Source organism: Salvelinus fontinalis, chromosome 2 (assembly GCF_029448725.1).
Source record: "Salvelinus fontinalis isolate EN_2023a chromosome 2, ASM2944872v1, whole genome shotgun sequence".
NCBI lineage: Eukaryota > Metazoa > Chordata > Actinopteri > Salmoniformes > Salmonidae > Salvelinus > Salvelinus fontinalis.
Window position 1 is genome coordinate 8,961,206 of NC_074666.1, and position 20,348 is coordinate 8,981,553.

General features: G+C 42.7%; 1 protein-coding gene across 3 annotated transcripts in view; it reads left to right on the plus strand.

The window, feature by feature from the left end:
* LOC129811381 (contactin-associated protein-like 4) overlaps positions 1-20,348 on the plus strand; it is a 201,452-nt gene that overhangs the window by 71,380 nt on the left and 109,724 nt on the right. For all 3 annotated transcript variants that reach the window (XM_055862656.1, XM_055862637.1, XM_055862647.1), the window contains exon 5: positions 5,322-5,531. In XM_055862656.1, coding sequence (XP_055718631.1) covers positions 5,322-5,531 — 210 coding nt within the window. The remainder of the gene's footprint in view (positions 1-5,321; positions 5,532-20,348) is intronic.

The window sequence follows — 20,348 nt, forward strand, 5'->3', positions numbered from 1 at the left end:
AGTGCTACGGGTCGGTAGTCAATTAGGCAGGTTACTTTAGTGTTCTTGGGCACAGGGACTATGGTGGTCTGCTTGAAACATGTTGGAATTACAGACGGACAGGTAGAGGTTGAAAATGTCAGTGAAGACACTTGCCAGTTGGTCAGTGCATACTCGGGGTGCACGTCCTGGTAATCCATCTGGCCCTGTGGCCTTGTGAATGTTGACCTTTTTAAAGGTCCTAATCACATCGGCTGCGGAGAGCTTGATCACACAGTCTTCCGGAACAGCTGATGCTCTCATGCATGTTTGTGTTACTTGCCTCGAAGTAAGCATAGAAGTAATTTAGCTTGTCTGGTTGGCTTGTGTCACTTAGCCGGTCTCGCCTGTGCTTCCCTTTGTAGTAGTCTGTAATAGTTTGCAAGCCCTGCCACATCCGACGAGCGTCGAACCTGGTGTACTTTGAGCTGAAAACTTTTTCTGATTAAATAAGCAATAAAACTGTCCTTCTTTAGACTAGTTGAGTGTCTGGAGCATCAGCATTTGTGGGTTTGATTACAGGCTCAAAATGCCAGAAACAAAGTACTTTTCTGAAACTCAGTCTATTCTTGTTCTGAGAAATGAAGGCTATTCCATGCGAGAAATTGCCAAGAAACTGAAGATCTCGTACAACGCCGTGTACCACTCCCGTCACAGAACAGCACAAACCGGCTCTAACCAGAATAGAAATAAGTGGGAGGCCCCGGTGCACAACTTAGCAAGAGGACAAGTACATTAGTGTCTAGTTTGAGAAACAGACGCCTCAAGTCCTCAACTGGCAGCTTCATTAAAGAGTACCCGCAAAACACCAGTCTCAACGTCAGTGAAGAGGCGACTACGGGATGCTGGCCTTTTAGTCAGAGTTGCAAAGAAAAAGCCATCTCTGTCCAGTTTCTGTGTTCTTTTGTTCATCCTAATCTTTTATTTTTATTGGCCAGTCCAAGATATGGCAATGCACTGGGGGACATTATCCTATACCAATATAGGGTTAATGATATAATAACCAAAACAGAGCTAGCCAGCTCACAATTGCTAGCACGCAGTTGAAACTAGTAATTAGCATAACCATAAATATGACATTATCTTCACAGAGTGCATCTTCAGACAAGATATTAAATATGTACTAACATGGCTAACACAATGAAAGCAAGCTAGATGGCTAGAACTTTCTCTCACTTGACTACTCACGAGCTGACCTTCTCTGAGCTGGAGATCACACAGTATGCTCTGCTCCACTTCACTGGTGGGCGGAGCTCCAGCTCTGATATGAACTAACATTATTGAAATGATTACCTACAAATACTTCAGACTTTTGTACTGCCACCCCTGAATTCACTATGTTAATTCACTCCTAAGAACGTTAAGTATTGAGACTCTCTTACATATCTTACCCAGACCTAACAGACATGATATGAGATGTCTAGGGGTGTTTAGCCACTCCATCAACAGAGGGCCTGGCTAGGTATAACCACTAATAACAAAAAAACTCTAGTCCCGTACATAAATGATGGAAAGGGTTGTCTGCTCAAGTGGAGAAGAGGAGCTGCTGTCCGTAACAGCCGGGCGTAGCTACAGCTCTGATATGATTAACTACAAATACTTCACAGCCTTTTGTGCACTATGAGACTCAAAAATTGAGCTAAGGTCCATCTTGTTTCCATTGATCATCCTTCAGATGTTTCTACAACTTGATTGTGGAGTCCACCTGTGGTAAATTCAATTGATTGGACATGATTTGGAAAGGGACACACCTGTCTATATAAGGTCCCAGTTGACAGTGAATGTCAGAGCAAAAACCAAACCATGAGGTTGAAAGAATTGTCCATATAGCGCCGAAACAGGATTGTGTCTAACCACAGATCTGGGGAAGGGTACCGAAACATTTCTGCAGCATTTAAGGTCCCCAAGAACACAGTGACCTCCATCATTCTTAAATGGAAGAAGTTTGGAACCACCAAGACTCTTCCTAGAGCTGTCCGCTCATCCAAACTGAGCAAACTGGGGAAATGGAAGGCATCAGGGTTGACAGATCTCCAGAGTTCCTCTGTAGAGACGAGAGAACCTTTCAGAAGGATAACCATCTCTGCAGCACTCCACCAATCAGGCCTTTATTGTAGAGTGTCCAGATAGAAGCCACTCCTCAGTAAAAGGTACATTACAGCCTACTTGGAGTTTGCCAATAGGCACCTAAAGGACTCAGATAATGGAAAACAAGATTTGCCCTGAATGCCAAGCATCACGTCTGGAGGAAACCTGGCATCGTCCCTACGCTGTAGCGCGGTGGTGGCAGCATCATGATGTGAAGACTAGTCAGGATCGAGGGAAAGATGAACACAGCAAAGTAAAGAGACCCTTGATGAAAACCTGCTCCAGAGCGCTCAGGACCTCAGACTGGGGCAAAGGTTAAATTTCCAACAGGACAATGACCCTAAACCAAGCCAAGGCAACGCAGGAGTGGCTTCGGGACAAGTCTCTGAATATCCTTGAGTGGCCCAGCTAGAGCCTGGACTTGAACCCGATCGAACATCTCTGGAGAGATCTGAAAATAACTGTGCAGGGACACTCCCTATCCAACCTGACAGCGTTTGAGAGGATCTGCAGAGAAGAATGGGAGAACCTCCCCAAATACAGGTGTGCCAAGCTTATAGCGTCATACCCAAGAAGACTTGAGGCTGTAATCCCTGCCAAAATTGATTCAACAAATACTGAGTAAAGGATCTGAATTCTTATGTAAATATAATTTATTTCATTATTATAATTTTTTTCATTTGTAAAAATTCTAAACCTGTTTTTCATTATGGGGTATTGTATTTAGATTGATGACGAAAACAAACACTTTTATCCATTTTAGAATAAGGCTGTAACGTAACAAAATGTGGAGAAAGTCAAGGGTTCTGAATACTTACCGAATATTGTGTGTACATTATTTTGTTAGTTTCTTTCACTCAGATATCATATTAAAAACTGAAAAACTTTCTCTCCACCCTATGGTAAAATGTGTGGAATTGCAGGACATTAGCTGTAAAACTGCACAATGTTCTTCCCCTTTGATTTTTTTGGGGGAATTGCATGACATTAGACAAATGCAAAATCTTCTCTGCCCCATGGCAAAATGTGTAGAATTGCAGCAACTTATTTTAAAAACGGCAACATTTTCTCCACGCCCAATAGCAAAATGTGCAGATTAGCAGGAAATAAACTCTAAAACAACCCAAAAAATACTTAGGGCCCCTAAAAGGCTAAAGCCGGCTCTGACTGCAGCTCCTCAGCCACTGCGGCCCCTCATGATGAGTTCCGATTTTTCATGGCCCCCACCCACATCAAAGTTTTCCATATTTGCATTATTACAATGAGAATACTCTAATGTGGTTGTATTGACGTTGTTGCATATTTCCAGTATTAAACAATGCTAGGGAATGACTGTAGGTGTACTAACTGCATGCTCTGTGGATGAGCCAACAAACAATATGCAAAAGATCCATTTATTTTCTTTTTCATCACTGTTGTCATTTCTGTTTACAGCGAACATGTCTCACACAGACATCCATATCTGTTATGTCTCACACTGTGGCTCTGTTTCTCCCTCAGTCCAACAACCTGTCCCTGGATTGTTTGTTTTTTAATCAGTCCTCCATTGTAGAGCGGTGATTTATGATGTATATTAAACAAATATGAATAGTTTTGTGTTCTTTTTGTATGCAGCACTATTGGGAGATGTATTAAGTTGTGGATGAGCAAGGACAGAGTGGATGTGTTTTGATATTTTATATTGTGTTTTGAATGATTATACATAAGAGCAGACAGTTTTACTCTTAAAACGTTTATTGCCCACGGTTTGTTTATACTTATTTATCTGGCTTTTGGCTATGGAACAGCATTCTGAAGGGTTTTTGTTTTAAACCTCAGTGACTGTTACCTGTGCTATAGTTATTATTATTCTGTAATGACCATTTAACAATGTCATTTGTAACCATGAAAGTAAATGCCAGGGAAGTAGGCCTGTAAACCCAAAATGACATGTGTTTTTGTCTGTCATATTCAACTTACAATGCATTGCAAACAATATCAATAAGGTAAAAGCACAAGATTAAAGGTGTCAGTACTATCACATGAAAGTCTTCTTTAGTCTTTAATCACAGCTCTTCAATCATAATCATGAAAAAGACTGATCTAGTGATTGAAGTGGTTTGATGTGTGACGGACCAAGGCTACCCTGCCTCGTTAGAGGCAGTTAAGTAAGGAGAAATTAGCTTCGGCTCTAAATCTCACTCAACCAGCACACACTGGAGCCTATAATGCACATCTAATTGCTAATAAAAACACTGAACGCAATGAATTGCCTCCACTTTGAGTGTGAATAACGTCTCTACTATTCTCTTCAGTATCCCAGTGGTCAAATCTGGTTGAAATTGGCTCATTACAACCAGCATTACAGCTGATGTTATTTCAACAAGTGTTTCCCACTGGGTTTCTGAATAGAATGTATGCATTTGTTTCCCGCTGAAGATGAGGGTTGTGATTTTAATTTCTACTATCACAGGATCGTAATGTAGTCCCTTATAGCTCAGTTGGTAGAGAATGGCGCTTGCAACGCCAGGGTTGTGGGTTTGATTCCTAAGGGGGACCTCTATGAAAATGTATGGACCCAATACTGTAAGTCGCTCTAGATTCTAGCTTCTGCTAAAATGTAAACAATTAAATGTAATGTTTGGAGTGTTGGATTTTACTACCATACTCTACTGTATAATCTTTACTTGTAAATGTGTTGGTTGTACTACTATACTATACAGTATAATCTTTACTTGTGAATGTGTTGATGGTACTACTATACTATACAGTGTAATCTTTACTTGTGAATGTGTTGGTTGTACAGTACTACTATACTCTACAGTACAATCTTTACTTGTGAATGTGTTGATGGTAATACTATACTCTACAGTATGATCTTTACTTGTGAATGTGTTGATGGTAATACTATACTCTACAGTACAATCTTTACTTGTGAATGTGTTGATGGTAATACTATACTCTACAGTATGATCTTTACTTGTGAATGTGTTGATGGTAATACTATACTCTACAGTATGATCTTTACTTGTGAATGTGTTGATGGTAATACTATACTCTACAGTATGATCTTTACTTGTGAATGTGTTGATGGTACTACTATACAGTATAATCTTTACTTGTGAATGTGTTGATGGTAATACTATACTCTACAGTATAATCTTTACTTGTGAATGTGTTGATGGTATTACTATACTCTACAGTATAATCTTTACTTGTAAATGTGTTGTTTGCAGAGTCTGACGTGGCGTGGTTTGACGGCAGCAGCTGCTTGCTCTACAGGTTCAGCCCTAACCCAACACCAAGTCAAACAGCCAAAGACACCATCTCTCTGAAGTTCAAAACCCTGCAGAACTATGGGACCTTGATACACACAGAGGGACAAGATGATCACACCGTCACACTAGAGTTACACAAAGGAAAACTTTTACTCCATCTCAGAAAAGGTACAGTGGCCTCTAGTACAATAACAATCCATTCATCTCTCATGTCCTTTATGATGTTCACTCTACTTTTTTATGATAAATAGTTAAGAATGTGTTTGGAGCTTACCCAGTGTTTTAGGGGATTAGCCTACCATAGTAAAAATGTTACATCAACTACTATCTACTATACTTACTACGATGCACAGCAGAGATGGAAAGAAAGTTTCATGTTTACCAGGCATAAGTGGGGCTAAACTTCAGGTGGTCTTATGTTCTCAGCTAGCCAGACTGTCCAAGGCATCAACATATGGTGCACCTCTTAGCAGGACCATCTGTCTGTTGCATACCACTAGGGTAGAGAGAGACACCTCTCTATCTTCACAGGGAGACTAGTACAGTAGATATCCACTAAGCACTATCAGCACACCCAAACACACACACACACTGTACTATCAGCACACTAAACGTGTCTAATACACTGCAGACCTACACATAATTATTGAGACACTTATGATAACTTAGGACCATAATAAATTCTGCAACTACTGAATGATTTAAGGCAGGATACCTTATTGCTGCAATCTGCAGTTTGCTGTATACTGTAGTCGGTTACTTAGGTTATCCAATCTGCAGTTTGCTGTATACTGTAGTCGGTTACTTAGGTTATCCAATCTGCAGTTTGCTGTATACTGTAGTCGGTTACTTAGGTTATCCAATCTGCAGTTTGCTGTATACTGTAGTCGGTTACTTAGGTTATCCAATCTGCAGTTTGCTGTATACTGTAGTCGGTTACTTAGGTTATCCAATCTGCAGTTTGCTGTATACTGTAGTCGGTTACTTAGGTTATCCAATCTGCAGTTTGCTGTATACTGTAGTCGGTTACTTAGGTTATCCAATCTGCAGTTTGCTGTATACTGTAGTCGGTTACTTAGGTTATCCAATCTGCAGTTTGCTGTATACTGTAGTCGGTTACTTAGGTTATCCAATCTGCAGTTTGCTGTATACTGTAGTCGGTTACTTAGGTTATCCAATCTGCAGTTTGCTGTATACTGTAGTCGGTTACTTAGGTTATCCAATCTGCAGTTTGCTGTATACTGTAGTCGGTTACTTAGGTTATCCAATCTGCAGTTTGCTGTATACTGTAGTCGGTTACTTAGGTTATCCAATCTGCAGTTTGCTGTATACTGTAGTCGGTTACTTAGGTTATCCAATCTGCAGTTTGCTGTATACTGTAGTCGGTTACTTAGGTTATCCAATCTGCAGTTTGCTGTATACTGTAGTCGGTTACTTAGGTTATCCAATCTGCAGTTTGCTGTATACTGTAGTCGGTTACTTAGGTTATCCAATCTGCAGTTTGCTGTATACTGTAGTCGGTTACTTAGGTTATCCAATCTGCAGTTTGCTGTATACTGTAGTCGGTTACTTAGGTTATCCAATCTGCAGTTTGCTGTATACTGTAGTCGGTTACTTAGGTTATCCAATCTGCAGTTTGCTGTATACTGTAGTCGGTTACTTAGGTTATCCAATCTGCAGTTTGCTGTATACTGTAGTCGGTTACTTAGGTTATCCAATCTGCAGTTTGCTGTATACTGTAGTCGGTTACTTAGGTTATCCAATCTGCAGTTTGCTGTATACTGTAGTCGGTTACTTAGGTTATCCAATCTGCAGTTTGCTGTATACTGTAGTCGGTTACTTAGCTTATCCAATCTGCAGTTTGCTGTATACTGTAGTCGGTTACTTAGGTTATCCAATCCAAAACCCAGTAAAGGGTCTTTAGTGTGGGATGCTCTACTATTCGTTATTAGTGGAATAAAATGAAAACCCTACAATTTGTCACTGGAATAATGTGATTGTCAACATAAGAGGAAATGAAAACAGCAGGTGAAAGACTGGACCTGTGCCAAAACAGAATAAAAGGCAAAAAACAATCATAGTTTATCAAACTAGTTGAAGGGATCAAAATTGTCTGCTGCACTTAATCAATCCAAATGGCCATAGGCTACAGTATAACATTTTACACTACATGATGAATAAGGCCATACTGAAGAGGGTTGTAACTTGTGAGTACACAAACTATTTGAGTGACCAGGTTTAAACATTTAGTTATTGGTAGAAGTAGTAGTGACGAACCTGGATAGGCCAGTCTCCTTGTCTGATCATCTTCTGCACATTTCAAAAACTCAGTTTATGAGAGTTTCTATCCATTTTTTATTTAACATTTATATATTTAACCAGGTTTTCCCATTGATGGCAAGAACTGGGGTTTCTACATGTATAGAAATTCCAATCATAACACTTATAGGCAATCCGCTAGGCAGGTTAGGTTTTCCCTCTAGGGCCTAAAGTCTAGGCACTGCCGTTTCTGTCTACCTTAGAGCCATGCCACATGCATGGCTCTAGCTAGACCTCTCCAATACACTAAATTCCCTCAACAGCAGCTCCTGTTTTCCCTGCAATAGCTGTTCTCTTCTACACAATGTGATTGAATGACGCTGATAGTCAACTAGCCGACAGTAAACCACCGTTAGTGCTGTCATTTTTAAAGGAAAGCTCAGAGGGAGAAGATGAAAACCATGCGTCGTTATGACGGACGAGAGATTATGTCATTCTGTTTATCTTGATATGGACTAGCGCTGACAAAAGAACTGCGGCTCTGCCTCAATCAAAGCGTTTGTCGGGATGCTCTCCCTCTCTCCGTATTTTACATCACCCTTTCTCTCCTTCCCTCTGCCTCTATTTCTCTTTCCCTCTTCAAATCAAAATCAAATGTTGTTGGTCACATGCGCCGAATACAACAGGTGTAGACTTTACTGTGAAATGCTTACTTACAAGCCCTTAACCAACAATGCAGAGTTAAAAAGTAAGAAAAATATTTGCTAAATAAAAAAAGAAATATTTACACAAAAATGAGGCTATATAACAAGGAGTACCAGTACAGAATCAATTGTCAGGGGTACCAGGTAGTTGAGGTCATTGAGGTAATACAGTATGTACATGTAGGTACTGTAGTGGTTAAAGTCACTAGGCAATCAGGATAATTAATTAACAAAGTAGCATCAGCGTGTGTGAAGAGTGTGAGTGTGTTTGGCGTCAATATGCATGTGTTATGTGAGAGTGATCATATTTAATGTGGGTGCATGTGTGTGTTGGAGTGTCAGAATAGTATCTGTGGGTAAAGTCTAGTGAGTGTACATAGAGTCAGGGCAAGAGAGTCAGTGCATGAAAAATGTAATAATAAAGGGGGTCAATGTAAATAGTCTGGGTAGCCTTTTGATTAACTGTTCAGCAGTCTTATGGCACTCTGGTACCACTTGCCGTGCGGTAGCAGAAAGAACAGTCTATTACTTGGGTGGCTGGAGTCTTTGACAATTTTTAAGCCCTTCCTCTGACAACGCCTGGTATAGAGGTCCTGGAAGGCAGGGAGTTCGGCCCCAGTGAGGTACTGCCCTCTGTAGCACCTTCTGGTCGGATGCCGAGCAGTTGCTATACCAGGTGGTGATGCAGCCAGTCAAGATGCTCTCAATGGTGCAGCTTGTAACGGTTTTGACTTGAGGTTATTGTTTAATGGGGTGCCAGGTAGGGTGTGCCTACCAGAGAAAATATTGGTTTCTCCTTTTGGTTTGGGAGTGTCACGCCCTGACCGTAGATTGCTTTGTATGTTTCTATTTAGTGTTTTGTTGCACCTTGCAGAACTGTTCGTTTGTCGTTTTGTTATTTTTGTTCGAGTGTTCATCTTTATTAAAAGTATTATGAATACGTACCACGCTGCACTTTGGTCCTCTTCTCCTTCTCCCGACGACAATCGTGACAGAACCACCCACCTTAAAAGGACCAAGCAGCGTGGAGAGCAGCAACGAGAGGCAATGCTATCTGGAGAAATGGACTTGGGAGGAGATACTGGAAGGTAAGGGACCCTGGGCACAGGCTGGGGAGTATCGCCGTCCGCAGGAGGAATTGGAGGCAGCTAAGGCTGAGCGGCAACACTATGAGGAGATAGCACGGCAGCGCAACAGGCACGAGAGGCAGACCCCAACATTTTTGGGGGGGGAGCACACGGGGAGATTGGCGGAGTCAGGCGATAGACCTGAGCCAACTCCCCGTGCTTACCGGAAGCAGCGTAGTACTGGTCAGGGACCGTGTTATGCGGTGAAGCGCACAGTGTCGCCAGTACGCGCTCATAGCCCGGAGCGCTATAGACCAGCCTCCCGCAAGTGCCAAGCGAGTGGGCTTCCAGTCAGGGCGGATTGTGCACGCTCAGCGTACTTGGTCTCCGGTACGCCGTTTCGGCCCAGGGTATCCTGCGCCGGCTCTGCGTACTGTGTCTCCGGAGCGTTGGGAGGGTGCAATTCGCCCTATGCCTGCGCTCTGCCCGTGCCGGGCGAATGTGGGCATTGAGCCTAAGGGAGAGGTGCGAGTGGGATGCACCAGATCTCACAGCCCGGTTCAACCTGTGCCTGCACTCTGGAGGGTCCGGGCTAAAGTGGTCATCCAGCCTGGAGGAGTGGTGCCAAGGCTGCGCACCAGAGCTCCAGTGCTCCTCCACAGCCCGGTCCATCCGGTGCCTCCTCTACGCACCAGGCCTCCTGTAGGTCTCCCTAGCCTGGTGGGCCCGGTGGCAACCCCACACACCAGGCTGGCTCTCCGTCTCCTCCCTCCAGGTTCTCTCTCCAGTCTGGAGCTGCCAGAGCCGCCCGTCAGTCCGGAGCTGCCAGAGCCGCCCGTCAGTCCGGAGCTGCCAGAGCCGCCCGTCAGTCCGGAGGCGCCAGAGCCGCCCGTCAGTCCAGAGGCGCCAGTGCCGCCCATCAGTCCAGAGGCGCCACTCACTCCAGACTCGACCATCAGTCCAGTGGCGTCCTCTAATCCGGGTTCGGCGGTGAGGGTTCCCGCTCCAGAGGCATTATTAAAGTGGGCCGAGCCAGAAGTGGAGCGGGGTCCACGTCCCTCACCGGAACCGCCACCGCGGAGTAATGCCCACCCAGACCCTCCCCTATAGGGTCAGATTTTGCGGCCTGAGTCCGCACCTTTGGGGGGGGGGGAGGGGGGGGGGGGGTGTACTGTCACGCCCTGACCGTAGATTGCTTTGTATGTTTCTATTTTCTGTTTGGTCAGGGTGTGATGTGGGTGGGAATTCTATGTTTGTTGTTGTCTATGTTTTCTATTTCTATTGTGTTTGGCCTGGTATGGTTCCCAATCAGAGGCAGCTGTCAATCGTTGTCTCTGATTGAGAACCATACTTAGGTAGCCTGTTTTCCCACTGTTAGTTGTGGGTTGTCATTTTCTGTTTAGTTTTTTGTTGCACCTTGCAGAACTGTTCGTTTGCCGTTTTGTTGTTTTTGTTCGAGTGTTCATCTTTATTAAAAGTATTATGAATACGTACCACGCTGCACTTTGGTCCTCTTCTCCTTCTCCCGATGACAATCGTGACAGGGAGGGAATGAGTCCCATCTGGTCCCTCAAGTCTACACCAATACAAAGGACTCATGTAAAAGTCAGGATGGAAATACACTTTTCATAAACCCTTAAAACATTGGGAAGAACTTCAAAAGCAACTATTCTTTTGCGTGGGTTGTATTACCAACATAAATGATCACACACACATAACAATATAACAAATAATGAGCGCTGGTTCTTCCAGAAATGTCCTGTACCTCGGGCCTAAAAAGAGTCCAGCCCGGTAAAGGAGTTCAGGGAACTCAAGTGACCTTTGTCACGCAATGTTTGTCCCTTCATTCAAGTGTAGCGTAAACCCAGTATTAATCATACGATCAAAATAACAATTATTTTACCACACAACTATAAAGCGTATCAAATACTAATACGTCCTCACTTACAACTAACTACATAAATCATCACGGTATACAGCACCCCAAAACAAATTAAATACCGTATACAAAAAGGTTGTAGTCAGTCGGTCAGTCAGACAATCCAATCCGCCAACAGATCTCCAGCGAAAGGCCACGAAGAACAACAGAGAGGTGTAGTCCACGGATGCAAAGAGTGTATCCGATCCTGGGTTAACTAGCTATTAAGCTACAAAAGCACACTTTTAAATGCAACAAAACAAACTGAAGAGAGAAGCTTCAGGGTTGAACACATCCTCATTCACGTCTCCATCACAACCCCACTTTTGCGCAGCTGATGCTGGCTATTTAATTGGGGATTAAAGGGGAAGCCCCCTATTGGAAGGAGAAGCACTATGTAATTGGGAATTAAAGGAAAAGCGCCCTATTGGAAGGAGAAGCACTGAGACAGTTCAGAAAAATTCAGGGCCGTCACAAGCTGTAGAACATTTTGAGGATCTTAGGGCCCATGCAAAATCTTTTCATTCTCCTGAGGGGGAAGATGCGTTGTCGTACCTCTTCACGACTGTGTTGGTATGATTGGACCATGATAGGACCTTAGTGATGTGGACACCGAGGAATTTGAAATTCTCGACCCACTCCACTACAGCCTTGTCGATGTGAATAGGGTCGTGTTCGCCCTCCATTTCCTGTAGTCCAGATCAGCTCCTTTGTCTGGCCGATGTTGAGGGAGAGGTTGTTGTACTGGCACTACACTGCCAGATCTTTGACCTCTTCCTTATAGGCTGTCTCATCGTCGTTGGTGATTAGACCTACCACTGTCGTGTCATCTGCAAACTTAATGATGGTGTTGGATTTGTGCGTGGCCACACAGTCGTGTGTGAACAGCGAGTACAGGAGGGGACTTAGCACACACCCCTGAGGTGCTCCCATGTTGTGGGTCAGCATGGTGGATGTGTTGTTGCCTAACCTCAACACCTGGGGGCAGCCCGTCAAGAAGTCCAGGATCCAGTTGCAGAGCGAGGTGTTCCAGGGTCCTTAGCTTAATGATGAGCATGGAGAGCACTATGGTTTTGAACACTGAGCTGTAGTCAATGAACATCATTCTCACCTAGGTGTTCCTTTTGTCCAGGTGGGAACGGGCAGTGTGGAGTGCGATTGAGATTGCTTCATCTGTGGACCTGTTGGGGCAGTATGCGAATTGGTGTGGGTGCAGTGTTTCTGGGATGATGGTGTTGATGTCAGATATGACCAGCCTTTTGAAGCATTTCATGGCTACAGATGTGAGTGCTATGGGGCAGTAGTCATTTAGACAGGTTACCTTGGTTTTCTTGGGCATAGGGACTAAGGTGGTTTGCTTGAAACATATAGGTATTACAGACTGGGTCAGGGAAAGATAAAAAATGTAATTGAAGACACTTGCCAGCTGGTCAACGAGTACGCGTCCTGGTAACCCGTCTGGCTCTGCGGCCTTATGATTGTTAAGCTGTTTAAAGGTTTTACTCACATCTGCTATGGAGAGCGTGATCATACTGTTGTCCGTAACAGCTGGTGCTTTCACGCATGGTTCAGTGTTGCTTGTCTTGAAGCGAGCATAGAAGGCATTTAACTTCTCTAGGGTAGGGGGCAGCATTCGGAATTTTGGATGAAATGCATGCCCAAATTAAACTGCCTGCTTTTCGGGCCCAGAAGATATGATATGCATATAACTGGTAGATTTGCATAGAAAACACTCTAAAGTTTCCAAAACGGTTAAAACAGTGTCTGTGTGTATAACAGAACTGATTTGGCAGGCAAAAACCTGAGAAAAATCCATTCAGGAAGTCTTTTTTTTTTTTCTATTCAATGCCATTACAGTATCCATTGACTTAGTACTCAAATTGCAGTTTATATGTCTTCCACTAGATGTCAACAGTCTTTAGAAATTGTTTCAGGCTTGTATTCTGAAAAATGAGGAAGTAAGAGCAATCTGAATGAGTGGACCCTAAAGTGTCACAGAGCTTTTTCATGCGCAAGCCCGAGAGAGTGCCTTTCTTGTTTACCTTTTAAATTGACGACGTTATTGTCCGGTTGAAATATTATAGAATATTTAGGCTAAAAACAACCTGAGGATTGAATATAAACATCGTTTGACATGTTTCTATGAACTTTACGGATACAATTTGGATTTTTTTGTCTTCCTGTTTTGACTGCGTTCGAGTCTGTGGATTACTGAAAAAAACGCGCAAACAAAACTGAGGTTTTTGGAAATAAAGAGACTTTATCGAACAAAAGGAACATTTATTGAGTAAATTAATGTCTGCTGAGTGCAACCATATGAAGATCATCAAAGGTAAGGGATTAATTTTATCTCTATTTCTGACTTGTGTAACTGTTCTACTTGGCTGGTTACTGTTTGTAATGATTTGTCTAGTGGGCTATGTTCTCAAATAACCATAAGGTATGCTTACGCCGTAAAGCATTTTTTAAATCTGACACCGTGGTTGAATTCACAAGAAGTTAATCTTTAAACCTATGTAAAATATGTTTTGTTTTCTGAATTTTTATAATGAGTATTTCTGTATTTGAATTTGGCGCCCAGCAGTTTCACTGGCTGTTGAAGAGGTGGGATGCTAACGTCTCACGTACCCAAGAGAGGGTAAGTTGTCTGGTAGATTCACTGGAATAGCTCTCGGCTGGGTTTCCCTTTGTAATCCATGATAGTTTGCAAGCCCTGCCACATCCGACAAGCATCAGAGCCGGTGTAGTAGGAGTCGATCTTAGTCCTGTATTGATGCTTTCATGTTTGATGGTTTGTTGGAGTGCATAGCGAGATTTCTTATAAATGTCCGCATTGGTGTCCCGCTCCATGAAAGCAGCATCTCTAGCTTTTAACTTTGTGCAGATGTTGCCTGTAATCCATGGCTTCTGGTTGGGATATGTACGTACTGTCACTGTTTGGAAGACGTCATCGATGCACTTATTAATGAAGCCGTTGACTGACGTGTTAAACTCCTCAATGCAATTGGATGAATATTGGAACATATTCCAGTCTGTGCTAACGAAACAGTCCTGTAGCTTAGCATCCGCGTCATCTGACCACTTCGAAATTGAGTGGATGTCACTAGTACTTCCTGTTTGAGTTTTGCTTGTAAGCAGGAATCAGGAGGATAGAGTTATGGTCAGATTTGCCAAATAGAGGGCAACAGAGAGCTTTGTCTGCGTCTCTGTGTGCGGAGTGAAGGGGGTCGAGAGTTTTTTTTAGTTGCACACATGATATGCTGGTAGAAATGAGGTAAAATGGATTTCATTTGATTACCTTGTTACTTATCATCTGTAGCTCAGTTGGTAGAGCATGGCACTTGCAACAGAAGGAAAGTGGCTTCAATTACCAGGAAGGCCCATACATAAAATGTATGCACGCATGATTGTAAGTCGCTTTGGATAAAAGTGTCTGCTAAATAGCATATATTATTTATCAGTGTTTTTTTCAAATTTTTACAACTATCCTCTCTCCCCTCTCCTCTTCCCCCTCTCTCCTTCCCCCTCTCTCCCTCCCCCTCTCTTTCCAATTTGTTTCATGCAGTAATTTACCAATGTAAGCTCTGTCTGTCTCTTTCACTCAGTCTTTCTCTTCTCTCTCACATGAATGTAATGTTGTGTCTATTGAATTAGTGTGACTCTTCCTCGGTTTTAATGCAAGGTTGAATTATCTGCGTAATTTAGGTCAGTACCTCTCTGACTGTGTATTAGACCTGAAGCTATGATTAATCAGCTATTTACTCAAGAGTCAAATCCTGATAAGAAACAGTCCCAATACAGAACAGCATTGACATTGAGTCCTCTATACAGGATAGTAAAAGTGCCTCGAAAGCAACAGTAACCAGCATACTGTACCTCTCGTACCTTCAACGTTGATGGATGTCACAATATGACCATAACAATGTAGAGTAGACAGAGATGGTTATCTGGGGGGATTGACCTCTCTGCAGTTTACTATTGCCTTGTAACTCTTGTCATTCCCCTGTCAAGAATCTTTCTCTGCGCAGTTTGTGTTACTGTGATGGCTAGCCTTAAATTAAACGCTGGTCTCCATGGTTGCGTCCTAGATGGCACCCTATTCCCTTATGTAGTGCACTTCTTTAGACCAAGTCGTGCACTATAGTATAAAAAGAATAGGGTGCCATTTGGGACGTAGTCCTGGTCTTCCTCTTTGAGGTAACCAGTGAGTTCCGTTTGTAAGAGGGCCTTATCACGGCTGTGTGAGGGAGAGTGAGGGAGGGTGGCAGGGTCTTGTAATGGCTGTGTGAGGGAGGGAGGGAGGGAGGGAGGGGTGGCAGGCCATTCTTCCTCTGCTTCTCTGAGGATTGGGGAAAGGACAGATTTACGGTGCTATAGGGGCACACTGCACTTTAAAGCTGTGACTATACAGGCTCTGGCAGGAACCCTCTATAGAGAACATGGAGAACTACTATAGCACGATACAAATGCCACCCCCTGTATCTGCTCTGTCAGTTACATTCAAACATGTATGCATGTGCATGCTCACAAACATACGTACACAGACACTCAAACAACAAGTACGCACACAAACAAATGCATATGGCTTTGTTGTGAAAATGGATAAATATTGAATTCTCTACACAACCTATACACCTATTGTAGAGGAAAACCACAATACAATTCTTCCACATACACTCTGCCCATACATCTATCCAAACACGCAAATACAGTATATGTACAAGCACAGCCATACTGTATGTACACACAGTCACAACAAAGCTTTGGTCCAAGGCTTTTCATGAGGCAAGCCTGTGCAATCAATATGGCTGCAGTGCGCACATTGAAAAACATAGGCTGTTCACCCTCCAAGGAGCAGACAGACAGCCACAAGCTGCACCAACTTTGCTGCCTGTGTGTGGAAATGAATGAAATAAATGGATTGCCAAGATTTATTTCCGGTATCCAAAACCATTCTATTTCCTCTGTAGTTTACATTAATCAAAATGCCTGTTTATATTGTAAACCATTGGCTCATATTTCACTCCAATTCCTAACTGTCAACTGTAATATTTATTGGATGCAAATATATGAGGGTCAATGTGACCTGCTCCAGTGCATTCTGGAAGTGGGGTGATAACTGTATCCAACTGAGTTGAAATTATGTCAGCCACACAAGAGGTTGGTGGCACCTTAATTGGGGAGAACGGGCTCGTGGTAATGACTGGAGCGGAATTAGTGGAATGGTATCAAATGCATCAAACACATGGTTTCCAGGTGTTTGATGCCGTTCCATTTGCTCCGTTCCGGGCATTATTACGAGTCGTTCTCCCCTCAGAAACCTCCACTGGTCAGCCATAAATATTGTGGGTTACATACTGTAAATTCACAGAGGTATATTGAGGATAGTTTTGTGAACTAAAATATAAAAGCATTTTGCTCTGGCCAATAGGACTGTCAGTCAGTCAGGCTGTTTGTTTGTATTGGTACCCGTTCCATGTCATTATGTTCACTTTGCAGAACGAGAACCAACTTTCTTACTTTCTGTTTACTAATCAATATAACAAACAACCTGTTTTATTATAAAGCAATAAGGCTCGAGGGGGCGTGGTATACAGCCAATATACCACGGTAAGGACTGTTCTTATGTACGACGCAACACGGAGGGCCTGGATACAGCCCTTAGCCGTGGTATATTGGCCATATATCACAAACCCCAGAGATACCTTATTGCTATTATAAACTGGTTACCAACATAATTCTAACAGTAAAAATAAAATGGGTCATACCCATAGTATTCTTACGCAATAAGGACCGAGGTATGGTATATGGCAAGTACACCATGGCTAAGGGCTCTTCTTCACCATGACACAATGCGGAGTGCCTGGACACAGCCCTTACACGTGGTATAATGGCTATATATCACAAACTCCAGAGGTGCCTTATTGCTATTTTAAACTGGTTACCAGTGTAATTAGAGCAGTAAAAATACATTTTTTGTGATATACCACGGCTGTTAGCCAATCAAATCGAATTTTATTTGTCCCATGCATCGAATACAACAGGTGTAGACATGACATTGAAATGCTTACTTACAAGCCCTTAACAAACAATGCAGTTTTAAGAAAAATACAAACAAAAAAAAGAAATAAAGTAATAAATAATTAATGAGCAGCAGTAAAATAACAATACCGAGGCTTTATACAGGGGGTACCCGTACCGGTACAGGTTAGTCGAGGTAATTGAGGTAAAATATACATGTGGGTAGAGTTATTAAAGTGACTTATGCATAGATGGGACGGCAGGGTAGCCTAGTGGTTAGAGCATTGGACTGGTAACCAAAATGTTGCAGTTTCAAATCCCCGAGCTGACAAGGTACAAATCTGTCAATCTGCCCCTGAACAGGCAGTTAACCCACTGTTCCTAGGCCGTCATTGAAAACAAGAATTTGTTTTTAACTGACTTGCCAATGTAACGATTGTCGTCGAGAGGAGGACCAAAGTGCAGCGTGGTACGTATCCATAACACTTTTAATAATGATGAACACGCGAACAAAAACAACAAAACAACCAACAAACAGTTCTGAAAGGTGCAACAAACACTAAACAGAAGATAACTACCCACAAACACAGGTGGGAACAGGCTACCTAAGTATGGTTCTCAATCAGAGACAACGATAGACAGCTGCCTCTGATTGGGAACCCTACCAGGCCAAACACATAGAAATACAAAACAAGGACAACATAGAACACCAGACATAGAATGCCCACCCAAACTCACGCCCTGACCAACCAAAATAGAGACATAAAAGGATCTCTAAGGTCAGGGCGTGACAGCCAAGTAAAAAGAAAAGATAATAACAGAGTAGCAGCAGTGTAAATGCAAGTAGTCTGGGTAACCGTTTGATTTGATGTTCAGTAGTCTTATGGATTGGGGGTAGAAGCTGTTTAGAAGCCTCTTGGACCTGGACTTGGCGCTCCGGTACCACTTACCATGCGGTAGCAGAGAGAACAGTCTATGACTAGGGTGGCTAGTTTGACCAGCTGGCAAGTGTCATTTTTAGGACCTTCCTCTGACATGGTAAAGAGGTCCTGGATGGCAGGAAGCTTGGCCCGAGTGATGTACTGGGCAGTACGCACTACCCTCTGTAGTGCCTTGCGGTTGGAGGCCGAGCAGTTGCCATACCAGGCAGTGATGCAACCAGTCAGGATTAGAGGTCAACCGATTAATCGGAATGGACGATTAATTAGGGCCGATTTCAAGTTTTCATAACAATCGGTAATCGGCATTTTTGGACACCGATCATGGCCGATTACATTGCACTCCACGAGGAGACTGCGTGGCAGGCTGACTACCTGTTAGGCGAGTGCAGCAAGGAGCCACGGTAAGGTGCTAGCTATCATTAAACGTATCTTTATATAAAACAATCAATCTTATCATAATCACTAGTTAACTACACATGGTTGATGATATTACTAGTTTATCTAGCTTGTCCTGCGTTGCATATAATCGATGCGGTGCCTGTTAATTTATCATTGAATCACAGCCTACTTCACCAAACGGGTGATTTAATAAGCGCATTCGCGAAAAAGCACTGTCGTTGCACCAATGTGTACCTAACCATAAACATCAACGCCTTTCTTAAAATCAATACACAAGCATATATTTTTAAACCTGCATATTTAGTTAATATTGCCTGCTAACATGAATTTCTTTTAACTCGGGAAAATGTGTCACTTCTCTTGCGTTCTGTGCAACAGAGTCAGGGTATATGCAGCAGTTTGGGCCACCTGGCTTGTTGCGAACTGTGAAGACTATTTCTTCCTTACAAAGACAGCCAACTTCGCCAAACGGGGGGATGATTTAACAAAAGCGCTTTTGCGAAAAAAGCACAATCGTTGCACAAATGTACCTAACAATAAACATCAATGCCTTTCTAAAAATCAATACACAGAAGTATATATTTTTAAACCTGCATATTTAGTTAAAAGAAATTCATGTTAGCAGGCAATATTAAACTAGGGAAATTGTGTCACTTCTCTTGCGTTCATTGCACACAGAGTCAGGGTATATGCAACAGTTTGGGCCGCCTGGCTCGTTGCGAACTAATTTGACAGAATTGTACATTATTATGCCATAACATTGAAGGTTGTGCAATGTAACAGGAATATTTAGACTTATGGATGCCACCCGTAAGATAAAATACGTAACGGTTCCGTATTTCACTTAAAGAATAAACTTTTTATTTCGAAATGATGGTTTCCGGATTTTACCATATTAATGACCTAAGGCTCGTATTTCTGTGTGTTATTATGTTATAATTAAGTCTGATTTGATATTTGATAGAGCAGTCTGACTGAGCGGTGGTAGGCAGCAGCATGCTCGTAAGCGTTCATTCAAACAGCACTTTTGTGCGTTTGCCAGCAGCTCTTCGCAATGCTTCAAACATTGCGCTGTTTATGACTTCAAGCCTATCAACTCCCGAGATTAGGCTGGTGTAATCGATGTGAAATGGCTAGCTAGGTAGCGGGGTGCGCGCTAATAGCGTTTCAAACGTCACTCGCTCTGAGACTTGGAGTAGTTGTTCCCCTTGCTCTGCAAGCTCTGCAGGCTTTTGTGGAGCGATGGGTAACGATGCTTCGAGGGTGGCTGTTGTCGATGTGTTCCTGGTTCGAGCCCAGGTAGGGGCGAGGAGAGGGACGGAAGCTATACGTTACACTGGCAATACTAAAGTGCCTATAAGAACATCCAATAGTCAAAGGTATATTTAAATACAAATGGTATAGAGAGAAATAGTCCTATAATTCCTATAATAACCTCAACCTAAAACTTCTTACCTGGGAATATTGCAGACTCATGTTAAAAGGAACCACCAGCTTTCAAATGTTCTCATGTTCTGAGCAAGGAACTTAAACGTTAGCTTTTTTACATGGCACATATTGCACTTTTACTTTCTTCTCCAACACTTTGTTTTTGTATTATTTAAACCAAATTGAACATGTTTCATTATTTATTTGAGGCTAAATTGATTTGATTGATGTATTATATTAAGTTAAAA